The sequence below is a fragment of the Coregonus lavaretus genome (assembly GCF_964263955.1).
Source record: "Coregonus lavaretus genome assembly, contig: HAP1_SCAFFOLD_836, whole genome shotgun sequence".
Classification (NCBI taxonomy): Eukaryota; Metazoa; Chordata; class Actinopteri; order Salmoniformes; family Salmonidae; genus Coregonus; species Coregonus lavaretus.
The window spans coordinates 2441-24071 of NW_028161537.1; the positions used below are offsets into that span (position 1 = coordinate 2441).

Consider the following 21631-nt stretch of genomic DNA (forward strand, 5'->3'; position numbering starts at 1 on the left):
ATTCAATATGCCTGGGGAAATGCTTCAGTCAAATTGACATTTAGTTTATTATATACTATCAGCAATACTCAGTGGCATTTTACAGTGTGTCCGTCGGAAATCTAAATAAATAAAATGCTTTATGTGGAGAAAAAAAGAGTGAAACCATTTTACACAGCCATTACAAAACGTAACATCTCTTGAATATACAGTAGCACAACATTGACAGAGCTGTAAAAACCAAGCGGTAAAAACCCTCCTGAAGTCAGTATTGCTTTCCTCAGCAGGGATGCTGCGCTAATAACGAGTGGTCTAAGCTGAGACAAACAGCCCCATTCAAATGGAGTAAATGAAGAGGAAGTTGAACACAGACACTGTTCTCTTCAGATCGCTTCAAGAGGATTGCAGTGTATGGGAGCTAAGGACAAGACAAGTACTCAATGAGTACTGTACAATATGACTACGTGTTTAGTCATAGTAGGGGCCCCTCCGCTTTTTGGTGTTTGTGTCAGTTACTCTGAGCATCATTCAACAAGTAGGGCTAAATACACAGTCAATAAAAGACAATAAAAAGGCTCTTAGTAGAACAAATTCCACACAACACGCGAGGAATGCAAAGACCTCACCCCCAACTGCCAAACAAAATAGGCTAGCATTCATGTGTAATGTTGAGCTCATTATGTGAGAAGTTCACACAAAGAAAATAACGAAAAAGCAATATAACTTCCCAAAAGGGAAACATTTTACACTATACATGCTTACCTGTAGAATATCAAGATGTTTACTATTCAATCTTTTTTTTTTTTTTTTTTTACAAAAACACATGATATTATAAAAGCTTTAATTTGCAAGAGTAGATTCTCCATTTATTGAGACTGTGCCCTTGACACAGACTGATGTGATTGTGTATTTACAGATAAACTATATAAAAGATGCCTCTCTCGCTTATATCTCAAAAACAAAAACCATGTGTTTACCAATATGTCGGCCCAAATATTATTGGCAAAGGGATTAAACCACAGAAAAAATACGAGAGAAGAAGAGGGAGAAAGAGGGTGTGGGTGCATGCAGTTGTGTGAGTCTGAGAGATCTTTGCATTCCCATCCTCTACACACAAAACGGATTTAACTGAAAGGAAAAATCAAATGTACTCATTGACAAAAGAAAGTCGGTGTGATGTGCTTCTCCTTGCCACAAGTGCATTGATATAAGGCACAGGCACAATTTCTCCTCTTTGAACAGAGTGGGTCACAATGGTTCAGTCCCAGTACAAGGAATTGGTAGGGTGATCACCTATGAAGACCATCACATCTTCATGCAATCAAATCAAATCAAAGTTTATTGGTCACGTACACAGATTTGCAGATATACTCTCTATGGTATATATGGTATACAGTTGAAGTCGGAAGTTTACATACACTTAGGTCATTAAAACTCATTTTTCAACCAGTCCACAAAATGTCTTGTTAACAAACTATAGTTTTGGCAAGTCGGTCAGGACAAGTAATTTTTCCAACAATTGTTTACAGACAGATTATATCACTTATAATTCACTGTATCACAATTCCAGTGGGTCAGAAGTTTACATACACTAATTTGACTGTGCCTTTAAACAGCTTGAAAAATTCCAGAAAATGATGTCATGGCTTTAGAAGCTTCTGATAGGCTAATTGACATCATTTGAGTCAATTGGAGGTGTACCTGTGGATGTATTTCAGGGCCTACCTTCAAACTCAGTGACTCTTTGCTTGACATCATGGGAAAATCAAAAGAAATCAGCCAAGACCTCAGAAAAAAATGGTAGACCTCCAAAAGTATGGTTCATCCTTGGGAGCAATTTCCAAACGCCTGAAGGTACCACGTTCATCTGTACAAACAATAGTACGCAAGTATAAACACCATGGGACCATGAACATACTTTGGTGCGAAAAGTGCAAATCAATCCCAGAACAACAGCAAAGGACCTTGTGAAGATGCTGGTGGAAACAGGTACAAAAGTATCTATATCCACAGTAATACAAGTCCTACATCAACATAACCTGAAAGGCCACTCAACAAGCAAGAAGCCACTGCTCCAAAACCACCATAAAAAAGCCAGACTACGGTTTGCAACTGCACATGGGGACAAAGATCGTACTTTTTGGAGAAATGTCCTCTGGTCTGATGAAACAAAAATATAACTGTTTGGCCATAATGACCATCGTTATGTTTGGAGGAAAAAGGGGGAAGCTTGCAAGCCGAAGAACACCATCCCAACCGTGAAGCACGGGGTAGGCAGCATCATGCTGTGGGGGTGCTTTGCTGCAGGAGGGACTGGTGCACTTCACAAAATAGATGGCATCATGAGGAAGGAAAATTATGTGGATATATTGAAGCAACATTTCAAGACATCAGTCAGGAAATTAAAGGTTGGTCGCAAATGGGTCTTCCAAATGGACAATACCAAAGTTGTGGCAAAATGGCTTAAGGACAACAAAGTCAAGGTATTGGAGTAGCCATCACAAAGCCCTGACCTCAATCCTATAGAACATTTGTGGGCAGAACTGAAAAAGCGTGTGCGAGCAAGGAGGCCTACAAACCTGACTCAGTTACACCAGCTCTGTCAAGAGGAATGGGCCAAAATTCACCCAACTTATTGTGGGAAGCTTGTGGAAGACTACCCGAAACGTTTGAACCAAGTTAAACAATTAAAAGGCAATGCTACCGAATACTAATTGAGTGTATGTAAACTTCTGACCCACTGGGAATGTGATGAAAGAAATAAAAGCTGAAATAAATTATTATTATTACTATTATTCTGACATTTCACATTCTTAAAATAAAGTGGCGATCCTAACTGACCTAAGACAGTGAAGTTTTACTTGGATTAAATGTCAGGAATTGTGAAAAACTGAGTTTAAATGTATTTGGCTAAGGTGTATGTAAACATCCAACTTCAACTGTATACTCTATGGTAAATATTGAGATATACTCAATGTTTACCATAATGTTCTCTTAGCTGTGTGGGTTCAAAATCTGTGCTGCTGCTGTTCTCTTCATGATTCTATAAAGTCGACATTGACGTGAATTGACATGATATGCAAGTGAAACCAAGCTTGACACATTGACAATCAAAATCATTCACAAAATAAACAACTATTGGCACACACTTCCCGATTCAAAACAAGTTACAATATTGTTAGAACTGCTAACAAACTAGATTTTTTCAATCATAGAACAAAATAGCAATGAGCCTTCTATCACAACGTGTGGTAGGTGACTTGAAGCAGAGAGTGGAAAATGGCAGGATATTGCAGGGTTTCTAAATGTGGGTGATCACCCTAGTGATTCTGGTACTGAAATTGTCTTCAGGACAGCGAACAGAACATTGTCACTCTGAGTGTCTCTTCGTAAATCTCAGGAGGTTGCCTCTCAGTTTCTGCCAGAGGGCTGTTAGGAGGGACAGAACACGTGTGTGTGTCTCTGTGTGTGTCTCTCTCTCTCTCTGTGTGTGTGTGTTTGATAACAATGTGCATCGTGTGTCGATATGATCTATGTGTGTATGTTTCTGTGTATGTGTTTCAGTGTGTGTATGTGTGTTTCAATGTGTGTGTGTATCAGTATACATGTATGTGTGTGTATGTATCAGTGCTTGTGTGTGTATGTGCAAATATTTATATGTGTGTGTGTGTGTATGTGTGTGTGCATGTTTGTGTGTGTGTATGTGTTCTAGAGGCAGACATTGTTGCTGATTTGGCAGGTGGAGCCTGTCCCGGCCTGTGAGAGGAAGAGTTTCCCGTTGGGGCAGACGCACACCTCATAGACAGTCTGTCTGGAAGTGCTCCCCGAGGGAGAGGCCTTGCCCTCCGGCAGACGCAGCAGCCTGATCCTCTGTGCATCCAGAGTGATCTGACCAAGAGGAGACAAAGGTAGATAAAGACAGAGGCATTTTATTTACATACAGTATGTGTAGGTGGGTAGGTTGCTGAGTGAGTGAGAGAGAGAGAGAGTAGAGAGAGAGAGCGTGAGAGAGAGAACTGTGTGTGACTCTACCCATGTATTAGTTAAAAAATCACAAAGTATAGCCTCCTCTACCTAACAACAAGACAATCATAATGTGCTTGAGATGATAGATCACTCAAAGCACTGTGGACAATATACTGTAGATCTGTTTGCATGATCTGTTCATTGTAGAAAACAAAGGCATCTCTGCCATGCTTCTGGGCTGAAGAAAAGTGGCTATCGACGGACAAAGCCATTACTGGCAATAACCTCTTAACGGTCACACACCTAACTCATCTCTGAGTGCTCCGTCATGATTTAAGATGAACAAATCTATACCTAGGCGTTTAAGCTACACACTTAGAAACAAAGGTGCTATCTAGAACCTAAAAGGAACCCTTTGAAGAACCCTTTTTGGTTCCAGGTAGAACCCTTTTGGTTAAAGGTAGAACCCTTATGGGTTCCATGTAGAACCCTTTCCACAGAGGGTTCTACATGGAACCAAAAAGGGTTCTTGCTGGAACCAAAAAGGTTATCGTATTGGGACAGCCGAAGAACCCTTTTGGAACAATTTTTTTAAAGAGCGTACCTATCAATTCCAGCAATAACTTCTAACTTTACCCCGACATTACCATTTGAATTGGTATTTCTTCTCTTTCACCCAACTTTACCATTCCATCCACCCAGTCTAAATCCCATCTCTCTAACCCCCCTCGCCCTCCCGGGAATGGGCTTGTATTTGCCCGACCGGGAGTGGAACTGCTCCAGATATAAAAAGGTAAAAGGAGTCATTATCAGGCGCCTGGGGGAAGCATTCCCATCAAATGACCTGGAACACTTAAGCAGGGAGTCTCAGCTGACTTCTACACACATCTGCTATTAAGCAAATCTCTGCAGTGAGAGAGAGGCTGGGGGCCGGGGATGGGCAGGTCTCTAATAGGCAAACCTTACCACTAATTGCGGTTGGAAGTGCCAAGGGGCTCCTAGAGAGCGAGAGCTGTCTGTGAGGTGTCTGTCCGCGCATCAGGCAGGTGACAAATGGACAGTTGGAAGGGCAGAGGTTCAATTATATGAAGAGATAGCAAAGCACTAAAATATCTGGTATAAGTCACATCAAGTCCATAAAATGGAGAGGGACCTCTGTTTATGTGTTATATCATCTAGTCCCATGATTCATGAACTTTGGAAGAATAACCCAAGGGCAACAATAGGACAAATTCAGTTTTACCCTCATCCACATTTTCCTCACATCATAACATTGACAGACAGATATACAGATGTAGAGTATACCCAGTGTGAGAACTCTTAATTTAGCTTTACTTCTTCCTGACCTCCTTCCTTCATGACATCAGTGATGAACTGATCTGACATTACTTGAAAATGAAAGCTATCGAGTGAAATCCTTTAGATCAGTGACTACTTTAAGGGAGGAGGACGGAAAGATGAAAGATAAAAGTTGGGAGTATGGGTCCCCTACCTCTCCGTCTTTGGACTCTAGGCGTAGGTCACTTCTACATGTGGCCTGGATGTCCCCTGCCTCTGCTAGGATCTGGATTCCTTTAGGGGCCTCCATGTACAGAGACCGCGTGGGAGACTCCAGTCTGGAAGAGAGAGAAGAGACAATTCCACCAATGACAATATATAGTAAAGAATATCCAAGGTAGAGCCTGGGAGAAAACAGAATAATCAAAGCCCCTTGGAAGCTATGACTGCTGTTACTGAAACACATGATACACAATCACCATCACAGCACTGAAAGTGGCAGGTATATTCACTACATCATGACTTTTGCTATTTGTTTTTCTTCCTGCAATCAAATTTGTCTGTTGTTCATAGTATAACAGGCTTCCATTGTGTCAGGATCTCATATCAGAGTCTAACTGTTGGGGAGTGTTGTTATCCCTCTGTCAGTGAAAGGAGATATGAACCAGAGCCTGGAACGAAGACATGGCGACAGTAGACAGTAATCTAGGATAAGAGGCTGTGGCTGCAGGTGCAGTTCTTCTCTGGCCCCTGCCAGCCTCAGCCGCTGCCCAACAAGGAAATGAAGTATCGATCATATGGCCAACAAACAACTAGCAGCATTTATATTCAAATAAGTAGCTGTCATCTTTATTCATATCAAACAGGTTTGGTTTGCCTTACTTACACGTTTAAATAATGAAGGGGAGGAAGATGGATGCTAGATGAAGGATCTTGAATCATATCAGATTTCCATTACATATTGCTGTGATATTACTTGACTATATTCTAGTACTGTATTATTATATTATATATTGTATTATATTATATATCATATTAGAATATTCTAGGATATTACTGCCATTTGACTTGTTAACATTGGAAAAACAAGGACAGAAAAGACAACAAAGGGGCCTTGGTTATTATTATAAGAACATAATGGCCACCGACTGCTGTGCAGTGACACTGGGAAATCATCAAATGCTTATAAGATTCAGGCAGTCAGAATAATGGAGGCAGAATTTCAAAATAGGCTACATATCCAGCGACTGAGACACAACCCTAAATTACACCTGAAGTGTTAAATGAGAGGCCATGAAACTGTTATCACACCTCAATCTCTCCATCTCATCTTCAGCACTTGAGAGAAACAAATGCCCTGTTTATACCTAGTGCTAATATGCTTCTTTTGACCATTAACTTATGGTGACAATATGTGTCTTAAAAAAAAAAAAACTATAAAATAATTTGCATACAGGGAGGGACCAGGAAATCTGGTGAAGACATTGTAAACTATGAAATAACACATATGGAATCATGTAGTAACCAAAAAAGTGGTAAACAAATCAAAATATATTTTAAATTTGAGATTATTCAAAGTAGCCACCCTTTGCCTGGAATGCATTTCAATTAACAGGTGTGACTTGTTGAAAGTTAATTTGTGGAATTTCTTTCCTTCTTAATGCGCTTGAGCCAATCAGTTGTGTTGTGACAAGGAAGGGGTGGTATACATAAGATAGCCATATATTAGTCCATATTATGTCCATATTATGTCAAGAACAGCTCAAATAAGCAAAGAGAAACGACAGTCCATCATTACTTTAAGACAGGAAGATCAGTCCATCCGGAAAATTTCAAGAACTTTGAAAGTTTCTTCAGGTGCAGTCGCAAAAACCATCAAGCGCAATGATGAAACTGGCTCTCATGAGGACCGCCACAGAAATTGCAGCCCAAATAAATGCTTCACAGAGTTCAAGTAACAGACATATCTCAACATCAACTGTTCAGAGGAGACTGTGCGAATCAGGCCTTCATGGTCGAATTGCTGCAAAGAAACCACTACTAAAGGACACCAATAAGAAGAAGAGACTTGCTTGGGCCAAGAAACACGAGCAATGGACATTAGACCGGTGGAAATTTGTCCTTTGGTCTGGATTCCAAATTGGAGATTTTTGGTTCCAACTGGCGTGTCTTTGTGAGACGCGGTGTGGGTGAACGGATGATCTCCGCATGTGTAGTTCCTACCGTAAAGCATGGAGGAGGAGGTGTTATGGTGTGGGGGTGCTTTGCTGGTGACACTGTCTGTGATTTATTTATAATTCAAGGCACACTTAACCAGCATGGCTACCTCAGCATTCTGCAGCGATATGCCATCCCATATGGTTTGGGCTTAGTGGGAATATCATTTGTTTTTCAACAGGACAATGACCCAACACACCTTCAAGCTGTGTAAGGGCTATTTTACCAAGAAGGAGAATTATGGAGTGCTGCATCAGATGACCTGGCTTCCACAATCCCCCGACCTCAACCAAATTGAGATGGTTTGGGATGAGTCGGACCGCAGAGTGAAGGAAAAGCAGCCAACAAGTGCTCACCATATGTGGAAAGTCCTTCAAGACTGTTGGAAAAGCATTCCAGGTGATGCTGGTTGAGAGAATGCCAAGAGTGTGCAAAGCTGTCATCAAGGCAAAGGGTTGTTATTTGAAGAATCTCAAATATAAAACATATTTAGAATTATTTAACACTTTTTTGGTTACTACATGATTCCATATGTGTAATTTCATAGTTTTGATGTCTTCACTATTATTCTAAAATGTTGAAAACAGTGAAAAATAAAGAAAAACCCTTGAATGAGTTGGTGTTCTAAAACTTTTGACCGGTAGTGTACATTTGTAAACATTTCTAAAAACGTGTTTTTGCTTTGTCATTATGGCGTATTGTGTGTAGATTGATGAGGGAAAAAACGATTTAATCCATTTTAGAAAAAGGTTGTAACGTAACTAAATGTGGAAAAATTCAAGGGGTCAGAATACTTTCCGAATGCACTGTAAGTGCAATTAAATAGTACCAACCAGGGAGCTTGCATGTGGACATAATGCTTTGGACATAATGTCCACTCTTTGAGAGAAAACATAGCTCTAAGTATGTCTGCTAAAACATAGATGAACCGAATAACACTGTGATGGTACACCATGTCCTTTCAATGAGGATCAACACAATAGGACAATACTTTATTTGGAGTTCGACATCAGTTTAGGATGATGAGAAACAGCTTCAGACTATCTCTACTAAAGGAGAAAACATTGGCATCATGTTGGATTTAGTTGCCATGTTGTGATCAGAAAAGAGTCAAAACAAAAATAACTATACCATTATTGGTTAGATTCACAATAAAGGAATGTCAAAAAGCATTTATTGTTATGAAAATAAAGCAATCACTCCCATGCATTAATCTTAGCCCAAAGTGCTCTTCCTCTTTGAAAAGCCTGTGATTGTGAGCCTCAGCCTGGCTATCTATCTGTATTCAGGATTGGGGTGTGTTGTGTGTCTCAAATACTACTGAAGGGAAAATAATCAGATTATAAAACACAACGTTACAGCAACAGCATCCTTGGCGTTGTCTCAGGATCACAGAGAGTCGACTAATCAGACGCTTGACCAAGAAATGAAATTGATCCCGTAAGGTTGTGTTGGGAATAATAGAAGGGGCTGAGGAAGACGCAATCTGCATCTCCTGGTGCACTGTTAAATTATTATATATTTTTTTTACTCTGTTTTTGCCATTGCCCTCACTGGCTTTCATGCGATTTAAACGTGAGCTTGTCTGAGGTGTCGGACTCGGCGACAGTTGCTATCCATTGGCGCGCTGTGGTTGGTTCCCCAAAATTCTTGGGAGGTCTTAGCGAAGGTTCAATTACTCTGATAAATATACACTTTAAAAAGGTGGTTTGTCTGACAGGTCTGGGGCTTATTGCAGTTTGGATGGGAGTGCTGACCCCATCGGGGTGCCACCAGGGCCTGTTTCCTCAGCCCAACTACAGACACAGCATTTATTTTAATGATTACAAATCAATCCTCCAAAACTCTGCTCAAAGGTAAAACAGTTATAGCGGTCGAACAATAAATCTGGATAAAATGGCGGCTCCGTTTTCAAAGAAAGCCATTTATAGGTTAATGTCACATTAGTTCTTGAGAACACATTCCATGTTCAAGGAGTTATTGTGATGCTTTTTTGTTCTCATGCTAGGCTTCATTTTGTTTTGTTTGTATCTGTGTAGAGAATGGGTCAGGACATCTGTCAAATAGTCCTGTCCTCCTTTCTGCCGCCATAAGTGAGAAATGTATTCAATAGAAGGACATGTCCTATGGATGACACATGAACATCAACCATAGAGATATGATGATGGTTATTGGTCTAATTCTATAACATTTGCAGGGAGTGGGAGAATATGACACTCAAAATAGAACATGGTGGGATCCTGAATTCTTACCTGCCAAGGATTCCAACACATTACGCAAATATTCAATTTTTACTCATGCTCCACTGCGCTCACCCCTCTTTCTAATGTAATTGGATAGTTTCGGCCATATCTCATTTTCAATTGGCCACTTGTCATAAAATAATGCGTAAATAGAAGAAAAAGCCCTAGCCTACAACCAACAATTACACTGGGAATAGTATGCAGGAGCTTCAGAGCATCATTCAAAGTGATCTGTCCTTTTCTGATGGAACGTTTTTAAATGATCATTTCAAAAGCACCATAAATGATGGATGAGTCATCACACAAAGTAATATCCTCTGGAAGCATTATTATACGTTTGTCATGGAATTCTCTCTCTCTCTCTCTCTCTCTCTCTCTCTCTCTCTCTCTCTCTCTCTCTCTCTCTCTCTCTCTCTCTCTCTCTCTCTCTCTCTCTCTCTCCTCTCTCTCTCTCTCTCTCTCTCTCTCTCTCTCTCTCTCTCTCTCTCTCTCTCTCTCTCTCTCTCTCTCTCTCTCTCTCTCTCTCTCTCTCTCTCTCTCTCTCTCTCATTAACAACCCAAAGCACTGTAACAGTAATCCAAATGCAATCTGTATGTATCTACACCAAATGAATTTACACAAGATATAGTAGGAATCATATGTACAGCAGTAGATATATTAGAGTGAGCTATGTCAAGAATCCAGTATATAAATAAATATGTGCGGTGATGTCACGGAGTGGGAGAGAACTGCGTGTTTATACTGTGTTCATTTTGATTGATGGGTGTCAGAATGTTCGCTGTATATGGAGGCAGGGCTGATAACCAGTGTCACCTGTCAGCGAGGGTAAGTCCACCGTTGCCTTCTCTCCTCTCACTCTGACAGGGCCAGGGGGAGGGAGAGAACTGCTGTGTCTATGGCTTTACTAAGTCCTTTCAGGGGGTAAGGTGGAAGGTGATGGGAGTGTGTGTGTGTCTGCGTGTGTGTATATGTGTGTGTATGTTGTGTGTATATGTGTGTGTGGGTCTGTGGGTGTGCATGTACAGCTTCTTCTGTCTATTCTGTTCTTTTAAGACACAAAACTGAGATTACTAGTGACCTCACCAACTCTCACCAACTCTGTCATTTAAAAACAACCAGCTCCAGTCTCTCAACGGACACTTATTGTTTCCTCCCCAACAGTTCAATTAATGTGTATGTGTGTGTGTGTACCTACATGTTTTGGGTGGTAATGTGGTAGGTGGTAGTATAGTCACAAGGGTGTAATGTGGCACTAAATGCTCATTATCTCTCTCTCTACCAATGTGTCTCCCCTGCCATGTCTACTCAACCACTTGCCAGCCAGCACCTAAACTCATTAATCTTTCCCTCTCTCCGAGTCTCTCTCCCTTCTCTCAGTATTTTGCCTTTGATATTGGCATTGTACTTCACGTGTTTGTTTTAGTTAATGAGAAGCTCCTTCAATTAGATTTTAATGATCATCCGGGCATTGATCTGGGCGGAGATAGGGCCGATCCAAGCAGCGGTGCTGCCAAAGATACGGCCATTGATCTCTACATGTCGGAGACCACACAACAACGCAGCCGAATGGTTCTCCATCAACATTCTACTGGACAGGAAATAACACTAATTACTCGAGGAGTGTGCATTGCTTTACAGAGTTTCTCCAAGCTACAGTTCATTGGAAGAAAGAGTCCAAACCTCTGAACCATTTCAAAGGCTTCAGCAGTTTAATGTTACACTGTACCTAGGACTCTAAAGTGTGACAAAATATTTTGCTGTGTGACCAAGAGTTTTATTTTGGGAGCACTGTGCGACTAGGGAAAAAAAAAACTATATTAATTGTTTAAATGATAAGGCTACACTCTACTGTTGTTTCCGAGTGCCCTAGACAAAAAAGCAAGTGCAGATTCAATAGCGTCATGGTTGCACCATTACCATAGCAAAAATGGCTTGCTTGAAGTCAAACCAGGTCAAAAGATCTGACCCATATTACCTGCTCAACATTTGTATCTTCCTATAGTGGCTCGCCGGGACCGCATTTTACATTCATAAACCACGTCGTGGGACGTGCTAAAACTACTAGCGAGCCGTTAATAATTTATTTCCACTTTGTTCAGTCATGTTACTTCATTACCAGTATATCCAAACATTTTATGGCACAGAAAGAAAGGAAAATGGATGGTAATCCCATGTGGCTCAGTTGGTAGAGCATGGTGCTTACAATGCCAGGGTTGTGGGTTCAATTCCCACATGGGTCAAGTATGTAAATGTACACAGTGCAGTCGGAAAGTATTCAGACCCCTTTACCTTTTCCATATTTTGTTACATTACAGCCTTATTCTAAAATGGATTAAATAAATAAAAATCCTCATCAATCTACACACAATACCCTATAATGTCAAAGCGAAAACAGGTTTTTAGACATTTATGCAAATGTATAAAAAATAAAAAACAGAAATACCTTATTTACATAAATATTCAGACCCTTTGCTATGAGACTCGAAATTGAGCTCAAGTGCATCCTGTTTCCATTGATCATCCTTGAGATGTTTCCCCAACTTGATTGGAGATCACCTGTGGTAAATTCAATTGATTGGACATGATTTGGAAAGGTACACACCTGTCTATATAAGGTCCCACAGTTGACAGTGCATGTCAGAGCATAAACCAAGCCATGAGGTCGAAGGAATTGTCCGTAGAGCTCCGAGACAGGATTGTGTCGAGGCACAGATCTGGGGAAGGGCACCAAAAAATGTCTGCAGCATTGAAGGTCCCCAAGAACACATTGGCCTCCATAATTCTTAAATGGAAGAAGTTTGGAACCACCAAGACTCTTCCTAGAGCTGGCCGCCCGACCAAACTGAGCAATCGGGGGAGAAGGGCCTTGGTCAGGGAGGTGACCAAGAACCCGATGGTCACTCTGACAGAGCTCCAGAGTTCCTCTGTGGAGATGGGATAACCTTCCAGAAGGACAACCATCTCTGCAGCACTCCACCAATCAGGCTTTTATGGTACAGTGGCAAGACGGAAGCCACTCCTCAGTAAAAGGCACATGACAGCCCGCTTGGAGTTTGCCAAAAGGCACCTAAAGGACTCAGACCATGAGAAACAAGATTCTCTGGTCTGATGAAACCAAGATTGAACTCTTTGGCCTGAATACCAAGCGTCATGTCTGGAGGAAACCTTGCACCATCCCGACGGTGAAGCATGGTGTTGGCAGCATCATGCTGTGGGGATGTTTTTCAGCGGCAGGGACTGGGAGACTAGTCAGGATTGAGGGAAAGATGAACGGTGCAAAGCACAGAGAGATGCTTGATGAAAACCTGCTCCAGGGCGCTCAGGATCTCAGACTGGGGTGAAGGTTCACCTTCCAACAGGACAACGACCCTAAGCTCACAGCCACGACAACGCAGGAGTGGCATCGGGACAAGTTTCTGAGTATCCTTGAGTGGCCCAGCTAGAGCCCGGACTTGAACCCGATCGAACATCTCTGGAGAGACCTGAAAATAGCTGTGCAGCGACGCTCACCATCCAACCTGACAGAGCTTGAGAGGATCTGCAGAGAAGAATGGGGGAAACTCCCCAAATACAGGCGTGCCAAGCTTGTAGCGTCATACCCAAGAAGACTCGAGGCTGTAATCGCTGCCAAAGGTGCTTTAACAACGTACTGAGTACTGAGTAAAGGGTCTGAATACTTATGTAAATATAATATATATTTTTTTACATTTGCAAAACTTTCTAAAAACCTGTTTTTACTTCGTCATTATGGGGTGTTGTATGTAGAATAATGAGGGGAAAAAACAATTTCATACATTTTAGAATAAGGCTGTAACTTAACAACATTTGGAAAAAGTCAAGGGGTCTGAATACTTTCCGAATGCACTGTACACTAACCACTGTAAGTTGCTCAGGATAGGAGTTTCTCCAAAAATGTAATTGGATAGCTTCTTTTTTTTTTTTTTTGAAAGCATAGCTTTATTGTGCTGGTAACGAAGTCAATGGAACGTGGACATACACAGAGAGTAGCCACCCAGTCTAAGGGCCTGCGGGTGGTGCATCAGTGATCTTGTTGGCTGCTGCATTGCCTGTCTTATGGCCTTTCTTGTTGTGCTTCTTGTGGACTCGTAGCGATCTGATCTGGGCTTCTTGATCCCATTCCTTTGGGCCTTAAGGGACTAGTTGTGGGTGGTGTGATTCTTTGCCATTTCTGTTCTGTGGATCTGCCACACATGCAATGATCATAGCAATGAATGAATGACAAACCTGACATTTTAAAGAGACACTGTAAACATTTTAATGTAATGCATCTCAATGGGAAAATAGTGCTTTTACACATTGTGGAAACCTAATATTCCACAAATGACTTTGGAATTTCAATGACAGGTTTTTATCAACATCTTATAATAAACTATTTGCAGTGTTACATATTAGTTTCAAAAGTGGCTAGATTTCATATAGGCCCAATATAGGCTGAATCTCAATCAATTGAAAATAATCATATTTTCTGGTACTCCTAAATTCCATGTGGTGCTCCTAACTTCTTTAAATTGGGACCACCAGTGCTACCGATGACAAAATGTTAATTTAGAGCCCTGGCAATGTGTTTCGCGCAATTTTGACAGATTTTATCCTATATTTTTTATCCTTATCCATAAATTAGAATTACAATTGTGTGTAGATAGTGCTGGACCATCTGAATAATTTTTTTAATGCTTTAAATAAAGGTTCAAATCAAGGTCATGTGACATGATTGCGCAAAACACAGGGCTCTAGATAAGGAATGGTGGCTTGGGAGATGTGTTTCTAAAAAACTTGCAACAATTTCAAGGATTTTACTGAGTTACAGTTTATATCATATAAGGAAATCAGTCATTTGAAATATAGTCAATAGGCACTAATCTATGGATTTCACATGACTGGGAATACAGATATACATCTGTTGGTTACAGACACCTTAAAAAAAGGTAGAGGAATGGATCAGAAAACCAATCAGTATCTGGTGTGACCACCATTTGCCTCAGGCAGCGTGACACATCTCCTTCGCATAGAGTTGATCAGGCTGTTGATTGTGGCCTGTGGAATATTGTCCCACTCCTCTTCAATGGCTGTGCGAAGTTGCTGGATATTGGCGGGAACTGGAACACAATGTCATACACATCGATCCAGAGCATCCCAAACATGCTCAATGGGTGACATGTCTGGTGAGTATGCAGGCCATGGAAGAATTGGGACAGCTTTTCAGGAATTGTGTACAGATCCTTGCGACATGGGGCTGTGCATTATCATGCTGAAACATGAGGTGATGGCGGAGGATGAATGGCATGACTATAGGTCTCAGGATCTCGTCACGGTATCTCTGTGCATTCAAATAGCCATCAATAAAATGCAATTGTGTTCATTGTCCGTATCGTATACCATAACCCCACCACCACCATTGGGCACTCTGTTCACAACGTTGACATCAGCAAACTGCTGGCCCACACGACGTCAAACAAGCTGTCAGCCATCTGACCGGTACAGTTGAAACCGGGATTCATCCATGAAGAGCACACTTCTCCAGCGTGCAAGTACACATTAAATATGTGCATTTTCCCACTGAAGTCAGTTACGACGCCAAATTGCAGTCAAGTCAAGGCCCTGGTGAGGACGACGAGCACGCAGATGAGCTTCCCTGAGACGGTTTCTGACATTTTGTGCAGAAATTCTTTGGTTGTTCAAACCCACAGTTTCATCAGCTGTCCGGGTGGCTGGTCTCAGACGATCCCGCAGGTGAAGAAGCTGGATGTGGAGGTCCTGGGCTGGCATGGTTACACATGGTCTGCGATTGTGAGGCAGGTTGGACGTATTGCCAAATTCTCAAAAACGACATCGGAGGCAGCTTATGGTAGTGAAATTAACATTTAATTATCTGGCAACAGCTCTGGTGGACATTCTAGCAGTCAGCATGCCAATTGCACGCTCCCTCAAATTTGAGACATCTGTGGCATTGTGTTGTGTGACAAAACTGCACATTTTAGAGTGGCCTTTTATTGTCCCCAGCACAAGGTGCACCTGTGTAATGATCATGCTGTTTAATCAGCTTCTTGATATGCCACACCTGTCAGGTGGATGGATTATCTTGGCAAAGGAGAAATGCTCACTAACAGGGATGTAAACAAATTTGTGCACATTTTAGAGAAATTAGCTTTTTGTGTGTATGGGATCTTTTATTTCAACTCAAGAAACAAACACTTTACATGTTATGTTTGTATTGTTTTTCAGCGTATAATGGTTGACAGTGGTAGTATGCATGGGGTTAGTGCAGGGCATCCCATACTCGGTCCTCGGGACACCAAGGGGTGCACATTTTGGTTTTTGCCCTGACACTACACATCTGATTCAAAGCTGGATGATTAGTTTATTATTTGAATCAGCTGTGTATTGTTAGGGCAAAAACCAAAATGTGCACCCCTTGGGGTCCCGAGGTCCGAGTTTGGGAAACCCTGGGTTAGTGAATGATTTCAAAGGCAATAATTCAAATCACACCCTCCCTCTCGCTCAGCGACACACCATGGCTTAGGGAAATGACCTGTAATCTTAAGTCAGCCCAAATGCACCAGCACAAACTAAACTGTACAGTAGGTCCTCTGCCCACGATGTGAGTAATTTTTACTTCCTTTTATAATAGCAACCCAGAGACATGCCACAGCAATTCCCCATCTGTTAGTTTTTTTTTGCATTTTGTTTGATTATAAATGCATAGAAAAGGATAAAGTTGACGCATGCTGTTATAGCTGTGTATGAGTTTGTGCATGTACACTACCGGTCAAAAGTTTTACAACACCTACTCATTCAAGGGTTTTTCTTTATTTTTTACTATTTTCTACATTGTAGAATAATAGTGAAGACATCAAAACTATGAAATAACACATGGAATCATGTAGTAACCAAAAAAATGATAAACAAATCAAAATATATTTTATATTTGACATTCTTCAAACAGCCACCCTTTGCCTTGATGACAGATTTAAACACTCTTGGCATTCTCTCAACCAGCTTCACCTGGAATGCTTTTCCAATAGTCTTGAAGGACTTCCCACATATGCTGAGCATTTGTTGGCTGCTTTTCCTTCACTCTGCGGTCTGACTCATCCCAAACCATCTCCATTTGGTTGAGGTGGGGGATTGTGGAGGCCAGGTCATCTGATGCAGCACTCCATCACTCTCCTTCTTGGTAAAATAGCCCTTACACAGCCTGTAGGTGTGTTGGGTCATCGTCGTGTTGAAAAACAAATGATCGTCCCACTGAGCCCAAACCAGATGGGATGGCGTATTGCTGTAGAATGCTGTGGTAGCCATGCTGGTTAAGTGTACCTTGAATTCTAAATAAATCACAGACAGTGTCACCAACAAAGCACCCCCACACCACACCTCCTCCTCCAACAAAGCACCCCCACCACAACACCTCCTCCTCCATGCTTTACTGTGGGAAATACAAATGCGGAGATCATCCGTTCACCTACCCTGCGTCTCACAAAGACGCGGAGGATGGATCCAAAAATTTCCAATTTGGACTCCAGACCAAAGGACAAATTTCCACTGGTCTAATGTCCATTGCTCGAGTTTCTTGGCCCAATCAGGTCTCTTCTTATTATTGGTGTCCTTTAGTAGTGGTTTCTTTTTTCAGCAATTTGACCATGAAGGCCTGATTCACACAGTCTCATCTGAACAGTTGATGTTGAGATGTGTTTGTTACTTGAAATCTGTGAAGCATTTATTTGGGCTGCAATTTCTGAGGCTGGTAACTATAATGAACTTATCCTCTGCAGCAGAGGTAATGCTGGGTCTTCCATTCCTGTGGTGGTCAGTTTGAGAGCCAGTTTCATCATAGTGCTTGATGGTTTTTGCGACTGCACTTGAAGAAACCTTCAAAGTTCTTGAAATATTCTGTGTTGACTGACCTTCATGTCTTACAGTAATGATGGACTGTCATTTCTCTTTGCTTATTTGAGATGTTCTTCCCATAATATGGACATTGTCTTTTACCAAATAGGGCTACAGTTGAAGTCGGAAGTTTACATACACTTAGGTTGGAGTCATTAAAACTCATTTTTCAACCACTCCACAAATGTCTTGTTAACAAGCTATAGTTTTGGCAAGTCGGTTAGGACATCTACTTTGTGCATGACACAAGTAATTTTTCCAACAATTGTTTACAGACAGATTATTTCACTTATAATTCACTGTATCACAATTCCAGTGGGTCAGAAGTTTACATACACTAATTTGACTGTGCCTTTAAATAGCTTGGAAAATTCCAGAAAATGATGTCATGGCTTTAGAAGCTTCTGATAGGCTAATTGACATAATTTGAGTCAATTGGGGGTGTACCTGTGGATGTATTTCAAGGCCTACCTTCAAACTCAGTGCCTCTTTGCTTGATATAATGGGAAAATCTAAATAAATCAGCCAAGACCTCCACAAGTCTGGTTCATCCTTGGGAGCAATTTCCAAATGCCTGAAGGTACCACGTTCATCTGTACAAACAATAGTTCGCAATATAAACACCATGGGACCACGCAGCCGTCATACCACTCAGGAAGGAGACGCATTCCGTCTTCTAGAGATGAACGTACTTTGGTGCGAAAAGTGCAAATCAATCCCAGAACAACAGCAAAGGACCTTGTGAAGATGCTGGAGGAAACAGGTACAAAAGTATCTATATCCACAGTAAAACGAGTCCTATATCGACATAACCTGAAAGGCCGCTCAGCAAGGAAGAAGCCACTGCTCCAAAACCGCCATAAAAAAGCCAGCCTACGGTTTGCAACTGCACATGGGGAGAAAGATCTTATTTTTTGGAGAAATGTCGTCTGGTCTGATTAAACAAAAATAGAACTGTTTGGCCATAATGACCATTGTTATGTTTGGAGGAAAAAGGGGATAGCTTGCAAGCCGGAGAACACCATCCCATCCGTGAAGAACGGTGGTGGCAGCATCATGCTGTGGGGGTGCTTTGCTGCAGGAGGGACTGGTGCACTTCACAAAATAGATGGCATCATGAGGAAGGAAAATTATGTGGATATATTGAAGCAACATCTCAAGACATCAGTCAGGAAGTTAAAGCTTGGTTGCAAATGGACATTGACCCCAAGCATACTTACAAAGTTGTGGCAAAATGGCTTAAGGACAACAAAGTCAAGGTATTGGAGTGGCCATCACAAAGCCCTGACCTCAATCCTATAGAAAATGTATGGGCAGAACTGAAAAAGCGTGTGCGAGCAAGGAGGCCTACAAACCTGACTCAGTTACACCAGCTCTGTCAGGAGGAATAGGCCAAAATTCACCCAACTTATTGTAGGAAGCTTGTGGAACGCTACCCGAAACGTTTGACCCAAGTTAAATAATGTAAAGGCAATGCTACCAAATACTATTTGAGTGTATGTAAACTTCTGACCCACTGGGAATGTGATGAAAGAATTAAAAGCTGAAATAAATCATTCTCTCTAGTATTATTCTGACATTTCACATTCTTAAAATAAAGTGGTGATCCTAACTGACCTAAAACAGGGAATTTTTACTAGGATTAAATGTCAGGAATTGTGAAAAACTGAGTTTAAATGTATTTGGCTAAGGTGTATGTAAACTTCCGACTTAACCTGTATTTTCTGTATAACACCCCCACCCCCCACCCCACCTTGTCACAACACAATTGATTGGCTCAAACGCATTAAGAAGGAATGAAATTCCACAAATTAACTTTTAACAAGGCACACCTGTTAATTGAAATGCATTCCAGGTGAATACCTCATGAAGCTGGTTGAGAGAATGCCAAGAGTGTGCAAAGCTGTCATCAAGGCAAAGGGTGGCTATTTGAAGAATCTCAAATATAAAATATATTTTGATTTGTTTAACACTTTTATGGTTACTATGTGATTCAATATGTGTTGTTTCATTTTTTTGATGTCTTCACTATTATTCTACAATGTAGAAAATAGTAAAAAATCTAGAAAAAGCCTTGAATGAGTAGGTGTTCTAAAACTTTTGACCGGTAGTGTATGTATGTATGTATGTATGTATGCAAAAAGTACTCATCCCCCTTGGCGTTTTTCCTATTTTGTTGCATTACAACCTGTAATTTAAATTGATTTTTATTTTGATTTCATGTAATGGACATACACAAAATAGTCCAAATTGGTGAAGTAAAATGAAAAAAATTACTTGTTTCAAAAAATAAATGTTCCCCTAAATAAGATCTGGTGCAAACAATTACCTTCAGAAGTCACATAATTAGTTAAATAAAGTCCACCTGTGTGCAATCTAAGTGTCACATGATCTGTCACATGATCTCAGTATATATACACCTGTTCTGAATGGCCCCAGAGTCTGCGACACCACTAAGCAAGGGGAACCACCAAGCAAGCGGCACAATGAAGACCAAGGAGCTCTCCAAACAGGTCAGGGACAAAGTTGTGGAGAAGTACAGATCAGGGTTGGGTTATAAAAAAGTAGCAGAAACTTTGAACATCCCATGGAGCACTATTAAATCCATTATTAAATAATTGAAAGAATATGGCACCACAACAAACCTGCCAAGAGAGGGCCGCCCACCAAAACTCACGGACCAGGCAAAGAGGGCATTAATCAGAGAGGCAACAAGAGACCAGAAATAACCCTGAATGAGCTGCAAAGCTCCACAGCGGAGATTGGAGTATCTGTCCATAGGACCACTTTAAGCCGTACACTCCACAGAGCTTGGCTTTACGGAAGAGTTGCCAGAAAAACAGCCATTGCTTAAAGAAAATAAGCAAACATGTTTGGTGTTCGCCAAAAGGCATGTGGGAGACCAAACATATGGAAGAAGGTACTCTGGTCAGATGAAACAAAAATTTAGCTTTTTGGCAATCAAGGAAAACGCTGTGTCTGACGCAAACCCAACACCTCTCATCACCCCGAGAACACCATCCCCACAGTGAAGCATGGTGGTGGCAGCATCATGCTGTGGGGATGTTTTTCATCGGCAGGGACTGGGAAACTAGTCAGAATTGAAGGAATGATGGATGGCGCTAAATACAGGGAAATTCTTGAGGGAAACCTGTTTCAGTCTTCCAGAGATTTGAGACTGGGACGGAGGTTGACCTTCCAGTAGGACAATGACCCTAAGCATACTGCTAAACAACACTTGAGTGGTTTAAGGGGAAACATTTAAAAAACATTTAAAAAGCCCAGACCTCAATCCAATTGAGAATCTGTGGTATGACTTAAAGATTGCTGTACACCAGCAGAACCCATCCAGCTTGAAGGAGCTGGAGCAGTTTTGCCTTGAAGAATGGGCAAAAATCCCAGTGGCTAGATGTGCCAAGCTTATAGAGACATACCCCAAGAGACTTGCCGCTGTAATTGCTGCGAAAGGTGGCTCTAAAAACTATTGACTTTGGGGGGGTGAATAGTTATGCATGCTCAAGTTATTTTTTTTGGTCTTATTTCTTGTTTGTTTCACACAAAAAAATATTTTGCATCTTCAAAGTGGTAGGCATGTTGTGTAAATCAAATGATACAAACCCCCCAAAAATCCTTTTAATTCCAGGTTGTAAGGCAACATAATAGGAAAAACTTTCGCAAGCCACTGTATGTACAGTATGTATCTACAATATGTGTGTGCATCAGGGTGGTTATTCAAAGAGAAATGTATCTTACCGTAGCTCTTTGAAGGGCTCGGCCCTGACGTGTGGCGTCTCCACAGAGTTGCTGAACACGGCTCCCTCGGCACCTGTAATCACAGAACCACAACATTAGCCAGGAGACCTCCCCACTCTGCAAGCCATCGGCCCATCGCTCAATACCACACTGTGATGCCAAATCAATGAACATAATCTCTGAAGCCACAGATCTATACAGGCCGCCATGTTCAACAAGCTCTCACCTACTCCACACAGTTAACTTTGACTCTGAGCTACTGTAGTCCCACCCTATGCTATTGAATAAA

General features: G+C 41.3%; 1 protein-coding gene across 1 annotated transcript in view; it reads right to left on the minus strand.

Moving 5' to 3' along the window:
* Positions 1-742: 742 nt before the first annotated feature.
* The window catches only part of LOC311120442 (delta-sarcoglycan-like), a 114423-nt gene continuing 93534 nt past the window's right edge, over positions 743-21631 (minus strand). The window contains exons 6-8 of the mRNA XM_084195034.1: positions 21343-21415; positions 5438-5561; positions 743-3867 (exon numbers count right to left, since the gene is read on the minus strand). Of these exons, the coding sequence (XP_084051160.1) occupies positions 3688-3867; positions 5438-5561; positions 21343-21415 (377 nt within the window). The 3' untranslated portion in view covers positions 743-3687. The remainder of the gene's footprint in view (positions 3868-5437; positions 5562-21342; positions 21416-21631) is intronic.